Source organism: Tiliqua scincoides, chromosome 2 (genome assembly GCF_035046505.1).
Source record: "Tiliqua scincoides isolate rTilSci1 chromosome 2, rTilSci1.hap2, whole genome shotgun sequence".
NCBI lineage: Eukaryota > Metazoa > Chordata > Lepidosauria > Squamata > Scincidae > Tiliqua > Tiliqua scincoides.
The window spans coordinates 136,038,165-136,058,803 of NC_089822.1; the positions used below are offsets into that span (position 1 = coordinate 136,038,165).

The 20,639-nt window shown below is 44.3% G+C and overlaps 1 protein-coding gene across 1 annotated transcript; it reads right to left on the reverse strand.

Annotated features, from left to right (window-relative positions):
* Positions 1 to 1,159: 1,159 nt before the first annotated feature.
* Positions 1,160 to 20,439, reverse strand: LOC136638814 (transmembrane protease serine 12-like). The gene is made up of 5 exons (XM_066612842.1): positions 20,370 to 20,439; positions 11,431 to 11,632; positions 8,031 to 8,296; positions 6,583 to 6,725; positions 1,160 to 1,405 (listed from the first exon to the last, which is right to left on the reverse strand). Exons 1-5 carry the CDS (start codon positions 20,437 to 20,439, stop codon positions 1,160 to 1,162), a joined length of 927 nt encoding a protein of 308 aa, XP_066468939.1.
* Between the last annotated feature and the right edge of the window lie 200 nt (positions 20,440 to 20,639).

The following is a 20,639-nucleotide window of genomic DNA, read 5'->3' on the forward strand; positions in this document are numbered from 1 at the left end:
AGATACAGACTCCAAATTTATTCATGACTATTCTGTGTCTGAGCTTTGGTCAAGAAAATTTTTTTTATTTTTCTAACTAGAACTGCTACTTAGGATACAAAAGATATGCAGTATTTGCTGTTAATGAACCAGCCGAGGAAGCAATCTAGATACCAATACTTAAAGCCCTGAACACTTTGGAACTACTTGTGAGCAAATGCTTACAGGACTGATACCTGAAAAGCCATCTCTTATTTATATCTTCACATTTTATTTTTTCTGACACAATCCATTGGAACTTGAAAATTGCTGAAATTTTTCAGATATATTTGATAACTTTAAAAACATGATATGCATAATATGGCAACATTTGGTACCTGTTATGTACATTCCTTCTTTCTATTATATAGAAATACATCTGGGGTCGTTTCATTTTAAAATATCAGTCTTCAAATTTATACTAATGTTCTTATAGCCCAGGGCTGCTTGAACCCCGGCCCAGGGACTGGATCCAGGGTTTGGGCAGATTTGTCCACCTGGCAAGCAAACTTTTTGGTTCTACCCAGGTGCTGCACAAAGTCCTCGTTGTTTGGAGGACATGGGTGCTCTGGGCAGTCACATCTGCCCGAACTCTGGCGCGTAGCTTTCTGGGACGCCGGCCAGCAGATACGACTGCCCAGAGTATCCCTGTCCTCCGAACGAAGAGGACTTTGCACAGCACCTGGGCAGAACGCCCTCTCCCACCCTCTGCACTGCCTGGCACATCTTACCTGCTCCAGCCAGTGCAGGGACTGGATTTGGCACGGGCAGGGCAGCACAGCCAGCTCTTGAGTCAGCACAAATCTGCCTTAAGGCACATTTGCAACATGCAGGAACTGGTGCAGAGGACCTGGCAACATTAGGATTGGGCTGTTGGTCTAAGCTTAGCCCCCTTTGAAGAGTATTATTGGCATGAGGTCACTTACAGCCCATTTAGCATGCATGTGTAACTTTTGGCTTTACATTTTTAAATTACAAATGTGTTTTTGCATCTATTAGGGAGTATAAATAAAAAATTACAGTGAATATAGGTTGTTTAAAGAAATTTGCTACACCAACTTGTTTGCAACAGCAAACAATAAGCTTAAAAAGCAATTGAAGATCATTTTTGTATAAGGGAAAGAGAGTGAACCCTGCATCTTCACAGAACAAGACAAAAGGTTACCCATCCTGCAGTGAAGAAGATCAGAGCATGTGGATTGCTCACAGGAGCAGTTTTGTCAAATTGAATAACTTGTGTTTTTATCCAGCTTCTGTAATTAGCTGCATTTGTATAGATTCCTGGAAATTTTGGTCTGCCACAGCCACTGCCAAAGCTGGTGATTCCTACCAGATAATACTTGCTAGCATCTGAGAAATAGCACATCAGAGGTCCACCGCTGTCTCCCTGGAATATGAAAAACAGGCAATTTGTTTCATATAGTATTTAGAAGTTTGAAGATGCAGAAAAAATGTGAACCAGCTGCTCACATTTGCAACTTATAAATTATAAATAAATAAATAAATGCTGAAGGCTAGGAAATATGTATGAACCTTGAAAGTATGAATTGGTAACCTTGCATTGTTTGACCTGAACTACTTCCAAGTCAGTCAGTTACAAACTGAATATGCCTATTCTGGGAATTGCAGCTACTGGCTCAATAGCTTACCATGAAACTCCACCTGCAAACCCATGAGTAAAAAGTTCCATCCAGTGTTAGCTATCATACAGATTACATTACATATACATAAAATAACTTGACTATTTCATCTGTTTCCTTCAGTTATCACCCGCTCATTAGATAATGCTAAAATCCTCATTGAGGTAAAAAATGGATGTTAAAAATAGTGTTAATAGGTTCCCTGGTGGAGGCAGGGGCATTCCTCACCAATGGGATTGTCCCTCGCTGCTGCAAGAGGCAGGGCCAACGAAAAGGTGGGCGGAGCTCCACAAGCACAGGGATCCAGTCCCCAGACCATCCCTGCCTCGCTGGCGTTCAGTCATCTCCTTTGGAGCTCCTCCACAGCGACTTCAAAGCGAAGGGAAAATGGTTCTCTTCAGCCTGTCTCAACTCCCCTCCTCAGTGAAGTCGGATCCGTTGAGTTCCGGAGAGAAAGGAGCGTTTTTGCCCGACAGATGCGGCTGAGGCCCGGCTCTCATCACTGCAGAAACATTAATTGCTGCTTTTTTTCACCATTTCTCCCGCTGTGAGGGAAATGGCTGCTTGGGCTGGCAGTGCCTGGTCTGCGCCTCTCTGAGGTGGCGGCAGGTTTGGGGGTCGGCGGCAGACCCCTGGATCGACCTGGCGCTAATGCAGTGTTCGGGGGCTATCAGGCAGGACTCTCCGTGAGCACCCAGAGCCTGCCCAAGCAGCAGGTCTGCTATTACTTCAGTGGGAGCCATTTTTTACCTCAGCAGTTGGAGCTGACAGTGCCTGGTCTGCACCTCTCTAAGGTGGTGGCAGGTTGAGCAACAGAGGCAGACCCCCTCCATCAAGCCACTATTGCAGTGTTAGGGGCAATCCGGCAGGACTCTCCATCAGCGTGCCCAGAGCCTGCCCAATCCTCACAAACATCGGCTCTGTTTTTTACCTTGGCTGTTTGGGCTCAGTGCCTGGTCTGCACCTCTCTGAGGTGGCAGCAGGTTTGAGGAACAGAGGGAGACCAGGCACTATTGCATTGTCAGGGGCAGTCAGGCAGGACTCTCCATCTGTGTGCCCAGAGCCTGCCCAATGCTCACAAACATCGGCTCTGTTTTTTTTACCTCAGCAGGTGCCATTTTGTATCTCAGCTGTTTGGGCTGACAGTGCCTGGTCTGTGCCTCTCTGAGGTGGCGGCAGGTTTGAGGAACAGAGGCACGCCTGTCAATCAAGGCACTATTGCAGTGTCAGGGGCAGTCAGGCAGGACTCTCCATCAGCGTGCTCAGAGCCTGCCCAATGCTCACAAGCACTGGCTCTGTCTTTTACCTCAGCGGGTGCCATTTTGTATCTCAGCAGGCAACATTTTCCTCACATGCAGTGAGTAACCCAGTAAGGGGTTTGTTTTCCCACTCTTTTTGCCCAGCCTCTGTTTTCCCCTCATAAACGGTCCAGTGAAAAGCCAGGTGGTTATTCTTCAGCTGTTCAGTGTGGTAATATATATTTATATATATAGCCTAGAGGTGGTACTGCTGTAACCCCTATTCCTCCTGTCCTGGGTGCTGTGGCTCAAGGGCTTGACTGATAACAAGCTAGCCTCGCAGGGTCTGCTTACTCTCCCTAAACAACTGAAAGACCAAGGTTGGAAAAGGGAAAGCAGCCTCAGGTGTTGAGGAACCCTGTCCCTTCCAGCTCTCCCTCACAATGTTCAGGCCAATCTGACTCCTCAGATTCAGAGTTGGCCATTCCTTAGTGAAGGACCAAAAAAGAGAGTGCAGAAGCTCACATCAATGGAAAAAACCTCTTTCCAGATGGAGTTTTTTTCCAGGATATTTGATAACGTTATTAAACCATTGAGCCTTAAAGCCTCAGAATGAGAGCCAGTGCTGCAACTCTTAACTTATTTCTCCAGAAAGTCTTTCCTCAGGGTCCACTGAGGCCAGCAGAGATGCCTTTTTCCAGAACCCATCCTAAAATGATGGAAATGGAGTGGTCCTCCTCACTGCACGGCTAGTGAGACACCAAATGCATGAGTAAGTTTTATTCTCTTCCTAAGGGAATCTTAGATAAACTCAAGGTACCATCAGTGAATGGATGCACCTGTTGCAGCACTGTCTTCTCAGGCCGTGATCCCTTCAGATGGGCAACCTGGCCCTTGTGTCCCATGCAACAAATGCATTGAGGCGTAGCTGAAGAGAGCTTTCTAGATTATTTCATTTGCTCTCAGAACCTCAGCACCAATTTGTTTTTCTCCAGAGTCACCAATTTCTGGGAGCAGGAACAACACCTTATCCAAACCAATCAAGGCACTTTGGAAAACGTATCCTTGCCAGCTGCTTTCTCAGCTGACTATTTGTTCTAGAGCTACCACCTCCAGTGTGGTGGCCATAAGAAATTTGTGGCTGTGCAATCTCAAAGTAGATTACTGGGGACTCTGTTCTCCAAATCTAAATTATTTGGCAAGCATTAGACCTTGTTCTCATTGAAACAAGGACAAAAACAGAGCACTTCCCACAGCTTCTAAGACAGGGAAGACAAAAGCCAACCAGAGCTTTCGCCCCTTTCATCTTGAAAGAAGGAACAGAGAGCCATCCAAATTCAACCCCAAGTGGCACAAATCTGGGAACTTCCACAGAAAGTTCCAGCATTCCCATTCTTCCAAGGCAGTGAATGAAGCTAGAGAGAGGTTGGCATGATGTCACACACAGGGGTTTCTCACGCAAGGTGCAGGCTAGGTTTCAGGATTATGTGCAAACCTGGCACAACACAATATTGGATGCATGGTTCTTGGAGACATGTCTCCAAAGACTATTCCTTGGAATTTGTAAGGAAACCAAGGGACAGATTCTGGTAGATCTCAAAATCAAGGGATGCAAATAAACATGCAGCTATCCTAGCAGCCATATACCATCTACCTCATATTGGGGCAATAGAGGCAGTTCCCTCTGCTGAGAGAGGTACCAGGGTTTACTTGGTGCTCTTTCCAGTACTGAAGCGGAATGGAGAGAGGCATGGAATCCTAGATCTAAGGTGGTTGAACTGTTTTTGTAAAATCACAGAAGGTATCTGAGGTCTCCTACAAGTCCTCGCACTTTCAGTACCATGCCCTTCCCTTTTGGTTAATGACCTCCCCAAGGGGGTTCACAAAAGTGTTAGTGGTACTATTGGCGCATCTCAGGCAGAGGGGACTGTTTCTTTTCTCTCACCTGGATGACTTTTAAATGAAGGTGTCGTCCAGGGAACAAGCAGAGCTCAACATGCACCAGCGGGTGCTCTGCCTGCAAACTCATGGTTTTGTGATAATCCAGTCAAGCAGTTTATAATTTGTGATAATTCTCAGTCAAGTAGTCAGATATTTAAGTAGGCAGATATCATGACGCTGGTCCACCTGCTATGAATGTTGGTTCTGTCACCAGCTGGTCAACTAGACCCAATTCCACACCAGAACTCTTTAGGGGTGTCTCTGGTCCCACTCAAGAAGATAGAGAGGAGATGCCACTTCCACACTCTGATTTCCACCACCCCTGAAGAGGGAGTTGCAGTGGTGGGTGTACAATGGACAGCTGTCCAAGGGGTGAGTCTTCAGAACTGGCAACAAGTAATCCTGACCACAGATGCCAGCATATTTGGTTGGAGGGCCCAACTAAATGGCAGAATGATTCAGGGTCATTATTCCTCTCAGGAGATGTCTCAAAGCATCAGTCTCCTGGAGCTGAGATCTATCTGTCTTGCTGTTTTCATCTCAAACCTCATTTCTGCCATTGTCATGTTTTAGTAAGAACAGACAGCGTACACACACACACAAAACCACAGTTATCTCTCACAACTAAACACTTAGCAGGAGAGAAGAACACAGAGGCAGACTGCCTACGCAGATGGAGCCTCTCGGAAACAGTGCAGGTTGCATCCAGAAACTGAGGATCAGATTCGGGCACCCATAGTAGGTAGTTTGCTACTTGTAATAGTTTGCTACTGTGGAAAACTCACAACTTAACAAAATCTACTCCAGGGTAAGAGACAAGGGAGTGGAAGTGGTGGATGCACTATCGAAGCCCTTGGCCTCAGGAAGAAAGTTCTCCAGAGGGTACTGAAGGTGTGAGAGTGAGTGATCTAACTGCCCCCCCAAGGGATACTGCTCTGGTAGATCTCATTGGTGAGGAATGCCCCCGCCTCCACCAGGGAAAACAGGAGTTTGCCTTACCTGGCTAAGTCTTGTTCCTTGTGGAGGCAGGGGGCATTCTGCCCACCACTCTTCATGGGATCACTCCCTCTACTGCATAAACATAGATGCAAGGTGGTATTTAGGGTTTCCTATGACCTATTTCCCTTGTTCAAACCCTTCTATTTCTGGGGTATAAACCTATTTATGTGCAAAGCAGTTTTCCAAAGAAAGTACAATTGTGATGCATGTTTATAACCAGTCACAGTAGTGTGTATGAGGATCATGTCACAGCTCGGCAAGTAGTGTCTGGGGACTGGATCCCTGTGCTTGTGGAGCTCCGCCCGCCTTTTCGTTGGCCCTGCCTCCAGCAGCAGCGAGGGACAATCCCATTGGCAAGGAATGGCCCCTGCCTCCACCAGGAACAAGACTTACCCAGGTAAGGCAAACTCCTGTTTTTTCAACCTTAACAGGAATTAGTGAATCTTTCTTTGCATATTCCTTCATCTTTTTATTAGGAAATTGTGGTAGTACTTGACACTTATTGTGAAATATCTACTAACATTATATGTAGTGAGAAACTGATTTCTATGTTATGCATACTGATTTTTGAAACTTCATACTACACATGTTTAGTTCTGACAAAGGAAGCAGCCAGTGTTCTAGATCTCCTAATTGCTTTTATGTAAATATATCTTGTTATTGCATAACATCATCCCATAACAGCAGTTACATGACAGGACAGATTTTATCAATATGTTTTTAATATGGAATTATCTCCATTTTACCTGGCAGCTATCAACACCTCCACTTTCATATCCAGCACAAAGCATATTCTTATTTATCAGCCCTCCATACCAGTCATATCTATTACAGATCTGGAGTGGAATAATATTTATTTGAGCTTCTTGTAAAACCTCTCTGCCTCTACCTGTAATGAAAACAAAAGCCAATGTTTAAAGTATGCTGGTGTTGGAATATTATCTAATGTAGAGGTCAATATGTAAAAGTGTTGCGTACTCATAACTCCTGGACCAGTACAACTCCTAAGCCTAAAGCCACCAGGTCTGCATCTCATGCATGGTAGAGAATCTACATTCATTGGCAAAATAAGGTCCAAGTGTCATGCCAATATTTTTGAGCCATATCAGATTCTATTTGTGCTAATACGGCCCCAGGTGCAAATGGAGCTTTGAATTAAATACCATTCCATTTGTCCTAGAGTGTGCACTATTTCTCTTTCAGCTTTCCGAGGATTGAAACTTTACATAAAAAGCCAGCATGGCTTTATGTAAAGAAGGAGCAGTGAGTTCAGGCATTATCATGGCCAAGCTTAGTACCAGTAGTACAGTTAAGCTTCCAGTTGGGATGCTTGTGCTAGATTTCCAAGTGTGATTATAAGGAAAGCTTTTATACTGATCAAATTCCATTTCTCATGATAAAGGCAGAATCTAGGAAAATACTTCTAGTCTAGATAAAAGATGGATGCAAATATTCAGAATTTAGTGGAGACTGATGTTTTGGTAGCTGTTCTTGGTGGATGGTAATATGAAATCTGAACTGACTCCCCCTTTACGCTGCTCTCTGAAAACACATTCTTCATAAAATCCATGCAGTCATGCATGGGAGATCTGCACTTGTGCAGAGCAACATTAGGAAACTTCCATAGCCTTCCATTTTTGTTTTAAGCAAAAAAACCCACGAGTACGAGTATTATGTAAGCCTCAAGGATGGGGAGTACACCCCTGTTCCTTTTGGCTGTTGTCTTGCAAAACTTTATAAAGATACTTCTCATTTGACGTTTCAAAAAATATTTTACCGTGGTTTTCATCCAATTTTATCTACCTCCATAATTCATTTTGTTAAAGAAAGGGGTGGGGAATGAATATTTCCCCTCAGCATGCCCCTGAACTCAGCTGCTTTCACTGCAATTTACCACTTTTTTAAACAAGGGAAGCAGAATATGTAATCTTGGTTTTCATCATATTTAATTCTTTACTTTCATAATATGCGTGAAAAAGGAGATAATTTTCTTTCAACAAGCAGGTGTGGTCCCAGAGCATCTGATACCTGACCTTACCCCTTCCAATACAGGGGACCAAACTTTTGCACAGCCTTCCCTCCAAAACAAGCGAGATAACGTCTATCCATTCAACAGATCATTCAAAGTAAATACGGCACTTCTTTTTCCACTTTTTAATAAAGAATTCAAGAGATAATATATGGAAAGACATACCTTTTTCCTGTGTATAACCCCATCCACTTATGTAACATGGGGTGTCATCAGATATGACAGGAGGATCATCAGGTAGGCAGATGGGCTGAATATAATCATTGAATTTGATAGAATCCATTAGTTTAAACAAGGCAAGATCATTTTCAAAGGTGTCCTTATTGAAAGCAACATGGACAATAATGGCCCTGATCCGGCTCTTTACAGTATAAGACTGCAGTCTACGAATGTGATGCAATCCAATCACAGCTCTCCAATATTCTGGGGCCCTAGAACAGAATTAAATTCTTCTTAGAATCAATTATGACTACAGAGGTGATACTTCAGAGTGTGTGAAACTTGCAATTTGTCTCTTGCTTCACATCCTGTGCAAAGACCATAAGCTAAACATGCGCATTGGCATTCTTGGATGGGGGGGGAGCAAAACACTAGGTTTTGCTAGTGCACAAACTCCAGTGTAAAGTGGCCCTTCTGCCTCTCCTGCAGAGCCAGTCACAGCTGTGAAAACTTTGCTTCACAGGCAGACAGGAAGTCTGAACACTAAAAGAACGACTCAGAGAACGTTAGCAGGAAGCAGGAAGCTTCTTCGAGTCATCTTTTTAGCATGCAGACTTCCTGTCTGATTGTCTGTCCATAAACATTCTCATATAGCATCCTGTACAAGCAAGATACCAGTTTCAAATCAGTGTAAGCAAGAACAAGAAAGGTTATGGGTCACAGGAGCATGGACATAGGCCCCCCCTTATCTGCAGTTTGTGGTTACTGCAGGGGCAGAAAAGCATCCCCCCCGTGGGAGATGCCTATATATAAGCTGAGTGATAGCAGGGTTAAGAACTGAAGCTGTAATCCTATAAACACTTTCCTGAGAGTACCAGCCCAATCCTATTCTTCCTCCTGTTGATGCAATGACATCAAAATGGCTACCACTGCATCCTGGGTGGAGAGGGTAGTTGCAGAGGTCTCTTCTTAGTAAACGAACAGATGTTCCCTTACCCAGGGGTAGGTCTCCGCAGTGCAGAGGGGTCTACTCAGACTTGCGCTAATGAATTCACTGGCACAGGGCTACCAAGACACACACAGCAGGATCAGGTCTGGTAAAGGGGCTAGGATTCAGTGCTGCTACTGCTGGACCCGATCTGCCCTTACCCAGCACCCATCGCCACCCTGTCTGCTGTCCCCATATCGCTTCTGCCCTCCTCTGCCACCCTACCTGCCTCGGTGGGTCCAGGGTGATCCACTGGCAGAAATGACAGCTCTGGCCTTTCCAGTGGGGCTTCTGCAGTCTCTGAAGGCTGTGTGTGTTATGATTGCCATAAGGCAATTACCTCTAAAAGCTGGCTGCCAGTGTCATCCGCAGGAGTTGATCTGAATAGGATTGGGCCATAAGCCCCACAGAACAAATTGGGGCTTCTGAGTAGACATGCATAGGATTGTGCTGTGAAGGACTGTGCCAAAGACTTAGCAGACAAGATGCATTTTTTAAATTACAGGCCACATATACATTTATTTAAAAAAAACTGGGGGAATGCATTTTCTGCCAGTGGAAGTAGGAGGATGCTGGCAGAACATCACTTCCACCAGCAAATGCAGCATGGCTGCCGGTACAATTGCTAGTAGCCAGCTGTACTGATTGGTGAAGAACACTCCATTTCCCACCACAGGGTGAATGGTGAGGGTGGGAGGGAGGAATAGGGCTAGGGAAGGAGTGGGGTTGTTTCTGGGTGGAGTGTGGGGAGGGAGGTGGAACAGGAGAGGGAGGATGTGATGGGTAGCACTAATGTGCTGTCGGATCCTGTCCCTCTCCCCTTCTGCCATTGTTACAGTCCTTGGTTTTGCACAAGCAAAATAGGTAGCATAGGATCAAGAAGATTCACAGGGAAAGTGGAGACTTTCCCCAGGGCAAGGGAGCAAAAGTTCCCAAAAGTACCAAGGAGACGCCTGCAACTGCCCCCCACTCTAGGATGCAGCACAAGTGCTATCTGCATACCTGCATCAGTGGGGGGCAGTTAGGTACAATTGGGCTGTAACAGCGCAAGCCTATACATGTCTACTCAGAAGTAAATCCCACTGATCTCAATGGAACTTATTCACATATATAGGACTGCAGTTTAATTATAATACATATAAAATAATGTAACTTAAGGACAACCAGAATGGCTTCTGTAGGAGGGGAGGAGAAAATGATGAAGATGACAACAGTGGCTTTGTTTCTTATGACTGTCGCCATCACTGCCATCTACCTAACTACTGCCCTTTTCCCCATCTTACCTGCTTCCTCTTTCTTGCTCTACTGCTCCATTTGGAAATTGTGAGGCACAGCAGGGCAGGAGAAGTAAGGTGGGGCTGTGCTACTTCAAACCATAGAGTGGCAAAATGGGAGAAGACGTAGGGGGTAAATGGGGGCTAAGTGAGGCAATTGTGGAGGTGGTTAATGGGCAAAGGGTAATGCCCACAACCATTTGCAACCTGAGTCAGTCCTCACTTGCCTCATGGCTTAGCTGGCCCTAATGGAGCATGCTCAGTAGCTCCCAGATCCATGGAAACAGCTAATATTATAATGCAGTTGTACAAATCAATGGTAAGGCCACACCTGGAGTCCAGTTCTGGTCGCCACATCTCAAAAAGGAAATAGTGGAAATGGAAAAGGTGCAAAAGAGAGCGACTAAGATGATTACAGGCTGGGGCACCTTCCTTATGAGGAAAGGCTACGGCGTTTGGGCCTCTTCAGCCTAGAAAAGAGGCACCTCAGGGGGGGACATGATTGAGACATACAAAATTATGCATGGGAAGGATAGAGAGATGCTCTTTACACTCTCACATAACACCAGAACCAGGGGACATCTGCTAAAATTGAGTGTTGGGAGAGTTCGAACAGACAAAAGAAAACATTTCTTTACTCAGCGTGTGGTTGGCCTGTGGAACTCCTTGCCACAGGATGTGGTGACGGCATCTGGCCTGAACGCCTTTGAAAGGGGATTGGAAAAGTTTCTGGAGGAAAAATCCATTATGGGTTGCAACCCATGATGCGTATGTGCAACCTCCTGATTTTAGAAATGGACTATGTCAGAATGCCAGATGCAAGGGAGGGCACCAGGATGAGGTCTCTTGTTATCTGGTGTGCTCCCTGGGGCATTTGGTGGGCCACTGTGAGATACAGGAAGCTGGACTAATGGGCCTATGGTCTGATCCAGTGGGGCTGTGCTTATGAGAAGTCTACTAGAAAAACAACAACAGCAGAACATGAACTTGAACTGCAGGAGCCAAGAAGGTTGGGGAGAAGCAGCATTTGCTGTACTTTCCATTTGTGCAAATTCAGCCAATGGGGTGTTGATAAATATTCTTTTCTCACACCTAAAATTAACAGAACATGATACTTAAGAGCATAAAACTTAAGAATACATACGTCCATTTCTTAACGCAGTGTGCTGCTGTTAGAACTGAGTTGTGATTAATTAAAGATCCACCACATATATGGGCAAAATCATGACCACGCCGGTAAACTTGAAGACTAACTTGCCATGGCCATGCCCCAAGCTGAGCATCATGTCCACCGACAATCCGATTCCCTGATGTGATCTCTTCTACAATAGGCCTTGTTCCGCAGTCTAGAAATCAAAGCACAGTTATGCTAGTGAGATGCAGTGTCTGTACGTATCCTATGACACAGATCATAGTTAATAATGCCGCAGTTAACTCAGATATAACAGCCACTGTTTAAACAGATAGTTTTGTGTAGCAATTCTGTTATCTGGACTATATTCTGTTGGAGAAATTATGCCAGGCCCTGCGAACCATTAATTACCAGCTCTCATTATGAAAAATTGATCCAAAAGAAGCTACCAGCTCCTCTAGCCCTGTGCAGATGCAATCTGCATAACACTACCCAAAGTGAAAGCTTTGGAGTGAAAGGGGAAAGGGGAGTGAAAGCTTGCTAGTAGATCCCTCCCCTGTATCAACACATTCTTGAAGCATCTCCTGCTGCATTGAGTATTTGTTTGCAGCAAACCTCTATAAAGTTCCAGGAAGGGAAGCTCTCTCTCTGTTTAGCATTCGATACTGCAGACAAATGCTGAATATATGGAGGTGGGAGCAGGGCTTTGGGAGTGTGCTGGTGCAAGAATGGGATGTACTGGTGCACTCTCCCTCCCGCAGTTGCATGGATGGTATTCGCACAGATAACATCTGCGCAGGGTTTACAATTCAGTGAATGATGGACATATGCTGTAAAGAGAATCCCCTAACTATTGGACAATCAATGGGACTTACACACATGCTTCATTTGCTGGATTAGTCACAATACTTGGAAACCCCAAATAACAGTTGGAATCAATGCACTTTCTTCCCTCATAAATGTAGTTAGGAACACTTTCTGTTATATCAGCCATCATTAGCAACACTCATGTCTCTTCCCAAGTGTCATATTTTAAAAGACATCTATTTAAGTTCACACAGCTGGTGCAGGCATAACACTAGCTCTGAAACCATCCTGTCCAAATAGTGAGCTGCCTTGGGATTGTGCAGTTCTCCAAAACAATTTTTCCCATCCCTTCACTTTCCAATATCTCAATATAATTTCATTTTATAAGTGCTCTGAGTCAAACCACAGTTAACAATAACAAAGATCTCTTGTAAACTAGAGTTTGAAACAACAAATTTAAATGGGCTTGTAAGCCACAGGAACACGATACACTGTACTAACCATGTTTTGTGTTGGTGCACACATAACATGAAATTATGAAGTGAGAAAGAGAAAAATAGATACGGAAAGAGGAAGAGAAAGCAAGAAGAAAACTATGTCCTTGAGATTCCCAATGAGCAAATCGTGGTTGCAGGGAGCTTTGTATCATAGAGGCCAAAATTGTGAAGATTTAGATATGAAATTTCCAAATATTTTGAAGCCGCGGGAAAAAATCATTACAGGTGCAGCCTATTTAACCACGGATTTTTTATCTGTGGATTTGTCTCAACGAGAATGGGTTGGGGGAACCAAAAGTCACACACACCTTTCCCTCCTTTGCCCTGCACTGTCTTCTTGCTCCATTTCCAGGCAGCCCAAAACACTGCAAAAAGGCTCCGCTTCGCCCAGGCAGGGAAATACCCCTGGGGCCCTGAAAGAGGTTCCCCTTGCAAAGGAACAGTAACACTCCTGGAACTCCTGAGCCAGCAAAGAGGGTGAAGAGGGGAGGGGGCCCTGAAAATCTCTGTAGCCAGAACACGTGCAGCAAGGTGGAACTCTCTCTTTCTCTCTCTCTCTCTCTCACTCACTCAGTCACACAGCGGCAGGTGTGACAGCAACAGAGGGGATTGCTTTAAAAAACTCAGGGAGCGTTTGCCAAATCCCCCCCCCCATTGAGATGGTGCAGGCAATCACCGACACAAGCAACCCCCCATGGTGCAGACAATCACACACAAGCAAGCCTTCCTGCCAAGCAAAGCATGAGATATAGCCTACAATCCTCTCCACACTTTCCTGGGTGTAAGCCCCATTGACTGGAATGGGGCTTACTTCTAAGTAGAAATGCATAGGGCTGGACTCTTAAAAGATCAGCATCCCAACTGTGAAAGAAGTCGGGCAGCTGGCAAGGGGGGGAGGGCTGAGTACGGAGGGGAGGGGATTGATAACAGTTGCCTTAGTTTTCCATCCGGAAGTGTCAGGCTGCAGTGTATTTGCGTAACTCTATGGAATTTAGCACAACGTGTTTTTTTGCTAATTGTGCCGAGTCACGGAACGGAACTAATACAGATAAATAGGCTCCACCTGTATTTTTACAAAAACGGAAAATTTGGGGAAAAAAATGAAATACACACAAATTGCACAAAATTAATATTCTTTTTCAAAAATCTTATTTGAGTTTTATATTATTAAACCTTTAAATACATAAAACCAGAATACAACCTAATACAATAAACTGGATTTGGAGGTGTGGTCTAGAAACATAACATTTCTATTTTACATTTCTATTTTCTATTTTCAAACATTTCTATTTTACAAATTATACTTAATATGTATTCCAAATATCCTGTAAAATGTTTGCTTCTCTTTCAAGAGTTCGTCAACCCAGAAGATCCTTCCATAACACAGGTGATTACTTGCAGGAAGATATACACATTCTACAGTGTTCACAAATTCAATAAACTTAAACCAAGTAGAATATAATTTGTCTGTTTTTGTGATCCCAATCCTATTCCACACCATCTTCTAGCCTTGCAGCCATGCTGATGGAGCACATGCTGCATGCAATGGTGGGAGAGGGCTGGCTAGACCAGGGGTGCTCACACTTTTTTGGCTCGAGAGCTACTTTGAAACCCAGCAAGGCCCGGAGATCTACCAGAGTTTTTTTTACAATGTTCACGCCATCATAACATATAACATTTATGTGTACAATGTATGTTGGTGTACCTTGAGCCCCACTGAGTATAACAGGACTTACTCCTGAGTAGACATGCCTAGGATTAGGCTGTGAGGCTGCAATCCTAGCCACACTTACCTGGGAGTAAGCCCCATTGAGTACAATGGGCCTTACTCCCGGCGTTTCCTCCCAGAGGCACCTGAAGGGGGGGGTCGGCACTCCGCGATCTACTCATTTTGCCTCGCGATCTACCGGTAGATCGTGATCCACCTATTGAGCACCCCTGGGCTAGACAGTCTCACAGAAGGAAAAAAAACTTTTACCCTCCTGAGCCATCCTGCCAGCACCAGACCAAGGAATGGTCTGGACCTGAGCATGTAAAGCCAGCATGGGAAGTGGGGTGGGATAGGTGAGGGCATAATGGGACGGGGAGGGCTGCAACGGGGTGTAACAGGGCAGAAGGAGAGCAGTGATGGGGATGGGTGGATTGGGCCTGGTGGGGGCAGGATTGGCCGTACTGGTGCATGCCGAATTTTACCCCCCTTCCTGGGCCTAATTCACCAACATGGGGGCAACATGGACTAGTGCTAGCGATTTAGCAAGTGCAGGTCTGAGTTGCTCTTGTGTCTGCTGGGGCTTACCCTATAGTAAGGGGACAAATGCCCCCTTATCTTGAGAAGCCCACCAGCATGCAAACTTCCCACATAGGATGCTGCTCAAGCTGCGCTGGTGCCAATATATTGATGCAGGGGAAGTTGCTCTGGATTGAGCTGTAGACTTAAGATACAACCTAGATACATAGTAAATATGAATAAATTAAACACATGATCATTTCAAGTTTATTTCTCTAATTAGAATCAGTTCTTGAAAGATCATTCTAGAATATCTTGAAAGATAATTCTAAATGTCATTTTTTATCTCCACGGACATCAGCAAACAGAAGGCTTTTACAGACCGAAACAAGTTTTTCTGTTACTTAACATGTTGTTCTTGATCTGGCATGTGTGCAGTATTTCCAAACACAGACCAATTTCTTTCAGAGACTGTGAACAATGGAGAAATCTGAAGGAGATGATAGGATCTGAACTTTATACATGCCTTCAGTACACGGGAACTGAAAAGCATTTTGACAGAACAAATAGCAGCGAAAACAACATATTAAAATCTTGTCTAAAGAAGCATTTAACATACAGTACACTAAGGCAGTGGTTCTCACACATTTAGCACCAGGATCCACTTTTTAGAATTAGAATCTGTCAGGACTCGCTGGAAGTGATGTCATGACTGGAAGTGACATCATCAAGCAGGAAAATTTTTAACAATCCTAGGCTGCAATCCTAACCACTTATCCAGGAGTAAGTCCCTTTTACTATTATTGTTAAAAGATTATACAGAGTATCTTGTTAAAAGTACAGGTCTGTATTATTTCCCCAAATGCAGTCATATACCATAGTAGCATCAAGTCTAATATTAAAAATAAAATACTGAAATGAATGGGGACCCACCTGAAATTGGCTCACGGGTCAATTAGTGGGTCCTAACCCACAATTTGAGAAACACTGCTCTAAGGACTACATTAGAGGTATAAGCAAATTCATGCTTATTCATGTACTCCAGGCTGGACCTGGAGTACAGGTCCAGCCTATTTATACACAGATCTTTTATATACGGATTTGACTCAACAGAAATGGCCCCTGCAAATGAGAAGGAATGTGCTGATCCCTGGAGAAGGGGAAAAATGCATCCCTTTAAAATCAGTTTAAAAAACTGAACAGTCCTTTAACAATAGCCTCTTTAATGAGAGAGAGGGGGAGGCAGCTGGCTGACAATCCATCAATCCTTCTGACCACATGAAAGAAAGGTGATCCCTTTGCATTGGTAAAGGGAGGGTCTGAGTGTAAGCTCTTTGTAAGCTCTTGGAGGAGGACTGATTGATGTCCAGACTTGTTAATGACTTGTTAAATTCTTGTTAATGACTCTTATCTTACATCACAAAGGTCAGCAAGGCTGTTTTTAAATCAAAGAAACTTTGTTTTTTCAATTGATTTGCTATAGTGTTTTTTTTTTGCCATCCACTTGAGTGCTTGGAAGGAACCCACAGGAATAATTGGTCTCAACCTGTACTTCTTTCTAAAAGCTCTTTTTAAAAAATACAGTGTAAAATCAACCAATGGAGGGGCAGCCCTAGGTAGAACCAGGTCACACAGGGAGGGGGAGGTTCACTCTCCCACCCTATGCCATTTGAAAGACAAATTGCTGCCCCCCACAAGCGATGATTTTCTTTGAAAACAACAATTTGAGAAAATCACCACCTCCACAGCAAATCCCCACTGCACGTTGGCAATTTTTGCCTTTAAAATGGGACAGGGAAGAGTAAACCTTCCTCTCTCTACATGGTCAAGTCTTGCCTGGGATTGCCCTACTGATTGGCAAATCTTATAAATACATTTTTCAAAAGAGCTTCCACTGAAAACATACCAAGGTTGCAGTCCAATACACGCTTACTAAAGAGTTACTGTATTCCTGTTAAATTCCATGGCCCATGGGCCTTATTCTGACTAGGTAGGTATAGGATTGCAGTGTTACACATGTCTGCAAACACATCTAATGTGGTCCTAAAAGAGAAAACAGTTCAGAAGTTTCATTTTTCCCTAGTGTTTTCTCAAATTTATAATGTTTTCACTGAAGGATGAGGAGTTCTGAAAGAAAAACAGAAAGTTCACCCCTCAGTTGTGTATGTGTGTGTTTTCTGGACCTTTACCTTTCTAGTCTCAGCTACATTACTAAATAATGGTTGCACTAGTGAGCTGCTGATATGAGATGATTTATAAATCTAAAGAGATGCATTTTAATTCCCCTTAAGTAAGAAACACATGTCCCACTGATTTGTGACGGATCACACAGTATATGTAGGGTTTTTTCTCCCCTGAGAAATCTTATAAAGAGAGACACTGAAAGACACTGTAGCAGTATATAATGATAAAAAGCTCAAAAATTTAAAAAAAGCAACACCCAAAAGCAGTTTCCTGTTTGTAGGAATGTACTGGGTGGTATTTTTTTAAATACCATCCAGAATTGGTGGTCTTTCAGAATTGTCAAAGTCTGAAATATATAGTACCACAATCTGTGCAATGGACATCCCCCTTCCTGAACATCCTAGTCCCAACTGGGGTCAACAGCCTACTCACCCAAGGCCATTTTTGCTAAGGCGGAAGAGTTTCTGGCTGGAAGTAGCATTAAATAGCATGTGTTTACCTGTACATCTAACATACCCTTAGTGCAGACTTGTTGACTTTATCCGCAAGTAGTAGCAGGCACTCAACACTAGGTGATAGCACAGTACTATTTGTCAACCACTGTCAACCTCCTGCACTGTCAACTTCCTAATGACAGCTTCTTTTGTGTTGTTTCTATCAAGAAAAGTGGAATGTATGTACCAAGCTAATTGGAGAAATGAGACACTCTAGTTATGGGCAGAGAATAATAGTTAAGGGAAGAGAATAATAAAATGTGGTTAGATCATTTGTTCAGGATCCTTGCTCTCAGGGACATACAAGTATGTAAGGCATCAACACCCAGTCTTAAACACAATCAAGACTGTAGAAGCCAGGAGCCCTAATGAACAATGCCTCACTTTCTGTGGGTACAAAATGTTATCGTGTCTGTGGAATAGTACATCCTCAGGCTCATATAAGGCAAGGGGCTCTTAGACTGTGTACAAGCAGTGTTTCCCAAACTTTTTTTTTTTACTATGAGCCTGAATACAGTTTTTCTCTCAGTCTAGCAATCCGTGGAATTGGGTAGCAAGGAACACTGCCTTCCCATGACCCTCAGAAACATCCATATGACCCTGCTGCTGCTGATACATCACACTTAACTGGTCTGTTGTTTGCACCGTGGCAGCTGGACAAAGATGACAGTTGGATAAAGGAAAACGTCACTATCTGTTTCTCCTTGACAATTGTTTTAATTTGGGCAAAATCACATCTGCAGCTGACCTCTTTTGGGTAGGCTTGAAATTCAGGGGCTACTGACCCTAGACCTACATAAGGTGTCGCATTGCATCAGGCCTTCCTTTACTGAAGCTTTTATATAACTATTTATAGACATGCTCCTTCTGTGATGGTGGTGGAGGGGAAAGGGATAATGGAAAGATGTGCCCATTCCATTTGAAGACCATAATCTGCAAGTATATTTTGCACTTCCTTGAGGAGTTTTTAAGGAACCCCTGAAAATCTAATAATTTCACTAGGTCCAGGAGGAATAGATTGTTTCTTGATCCAGCAGGGCTGTTCTTATGACAGCATGTTTCAGTCTCAAAAATAGTTCTAAAAGCCCCAAATTCAAATTTCAGGGCACTTTGGAGGAGGGCTTCTTGGATTTGGTGTCATGGTCCATCTTTTCCAGTAAGTAATACAGAGCTAGGAAGGCTTTAGTAGTATCCAGATTTTCTAGGAGGGTTATAACTTGGGTTTAGCTGCTTAGACAGCAACTCTTGTGTTCATTTGCTCTATAAACGTTTTCTTATAGACAGCTTACAAACTACCAACCTGCAATATAGAGGTGGTGTTTGGAGCAGGATCCAAAGAAACCAACCTTGTTGGCAGAACCTGGAAGTCAGAATCCCAAGTATGGGACTGAACAGATGGCTGAATACTAGATGATGTGCCAACATCTGAGACATACTTGATTTACTAGCTTGCAAATTCATGAAGAAATGTAAGCTATCAAGAAGTGACTATGTTTAAAAAAAAAAAGGGATAATGTGCAAAGATACATGTAAAGATCATCACTGGGAAAACTAGTCTTCAGGTTTGAGGAATGATTGAGGAAGAGTTGATTCTTGTGAAGAATCACATACCATACCATATCAATTGTTTTAAAAGTCTTCAATCTCACAAATAGTTCTTACAGAAAAAGTACACCTTTAAACCTTACTACCAGAGCAATCCTATGCTGACTGTGGCAACACTGTTGGTCCATCATATTCTAAGTCAGCCAGCACAAAGGAGAAGAGGGTAACAAAAGCCCAGGCAACTCCAGCAGATGCACCACTTCCTTCTGTTCTTTTGTCCCAAAGTAAAGGGTTTTTTCCAACCAGTCATGCAAAGGTAACAACACTGGATAAGGCAATTCCCTTGACTGGGTTCAAGCCTGCCCTGCCTCCCTCCCAGCCTGTGTGTCTGTGCAGTGAGCTACCACCAGCGTGCCTCACCTAAGTGAGTGAATAAGAAGAGCCCCGCTGGATCAGGCCAAAGGCCCATCTAGTCCAGCTTCCTGTATCTCACAGTGGCCCATCAAATGCCCCAGGGAACACACCAAGAGATCTGCATCCTGGTGCCCTCCCTTGCATCTGACATAGCCCATTTCTAAAATCAGGAGGTTGCACATACACATCATGTCTTGTAACCCATAATGGAGTTTTCCTCCAGAAACCTGTCCAATCCCCTTTTAAAGGCATCCAGGCCAGATGCCGTCACCACATCCTGTGGCAAGGAGTTCCACAGACCAACTACACGCTGAGTAAATAAATATTTCCTTCTATCTGTCCTAAGTCCCAACACTCAATTTTAGTGGATGTCCCCTGGCTCTGGTGTTGTGTGAGAGGGTAAAGAGCATCTCTCTATCCACTCTGTCCATCCCCTGCATAATTTTGTATGTCTCAGTCATGTTCCCCCTAATGCGCTTGATTCATTTCTGCACAGTAAAGCTGATAGATGCCCAGGAAACACATGTGAACAGTACAGGAGACAAGGTTGCAGACATTATTTCACCTGGTTCCTCTACTGGGCACCAGTTAGCTAAAATCTGGCTCCTCTATGACTATGGGAGAAAATTCCAGTTATCTCAGTGGGCTCTCGTTCAGAGGAAAGCGATTAGGAGCGCGCTAGGCAGGGGTCAGCCGTTGCAACATACACCTACTGTACTTCCCTATGGCTAAAAAGCCTCGGGGTAGGAGAGCCACAACTCTGATCGAACGTTCCGAACTCACGTGACCCGCTTGTACTAGAGGCTGCCGGGACTCGTAGTCTTGGGGAGGGAATACAATCCTCCTCGCGCATGCGCAGTCCGGATGGCACTTAACGTGCGCGGCAACCCGGGCAGCTCGGGTTCCTTCGACGCTCTCTGGCGATATTGAGCGTTCAGCGCGGCGGGGAAACCGGGCTCACCGTCTGGAAAAGCTGCGGAGGCGGAAACTCCGGGCGCCTCACCGAGCAGCACGAGGAGCGCCAAGGCGGACGCAGCCGCGAGCAGAGAGGGC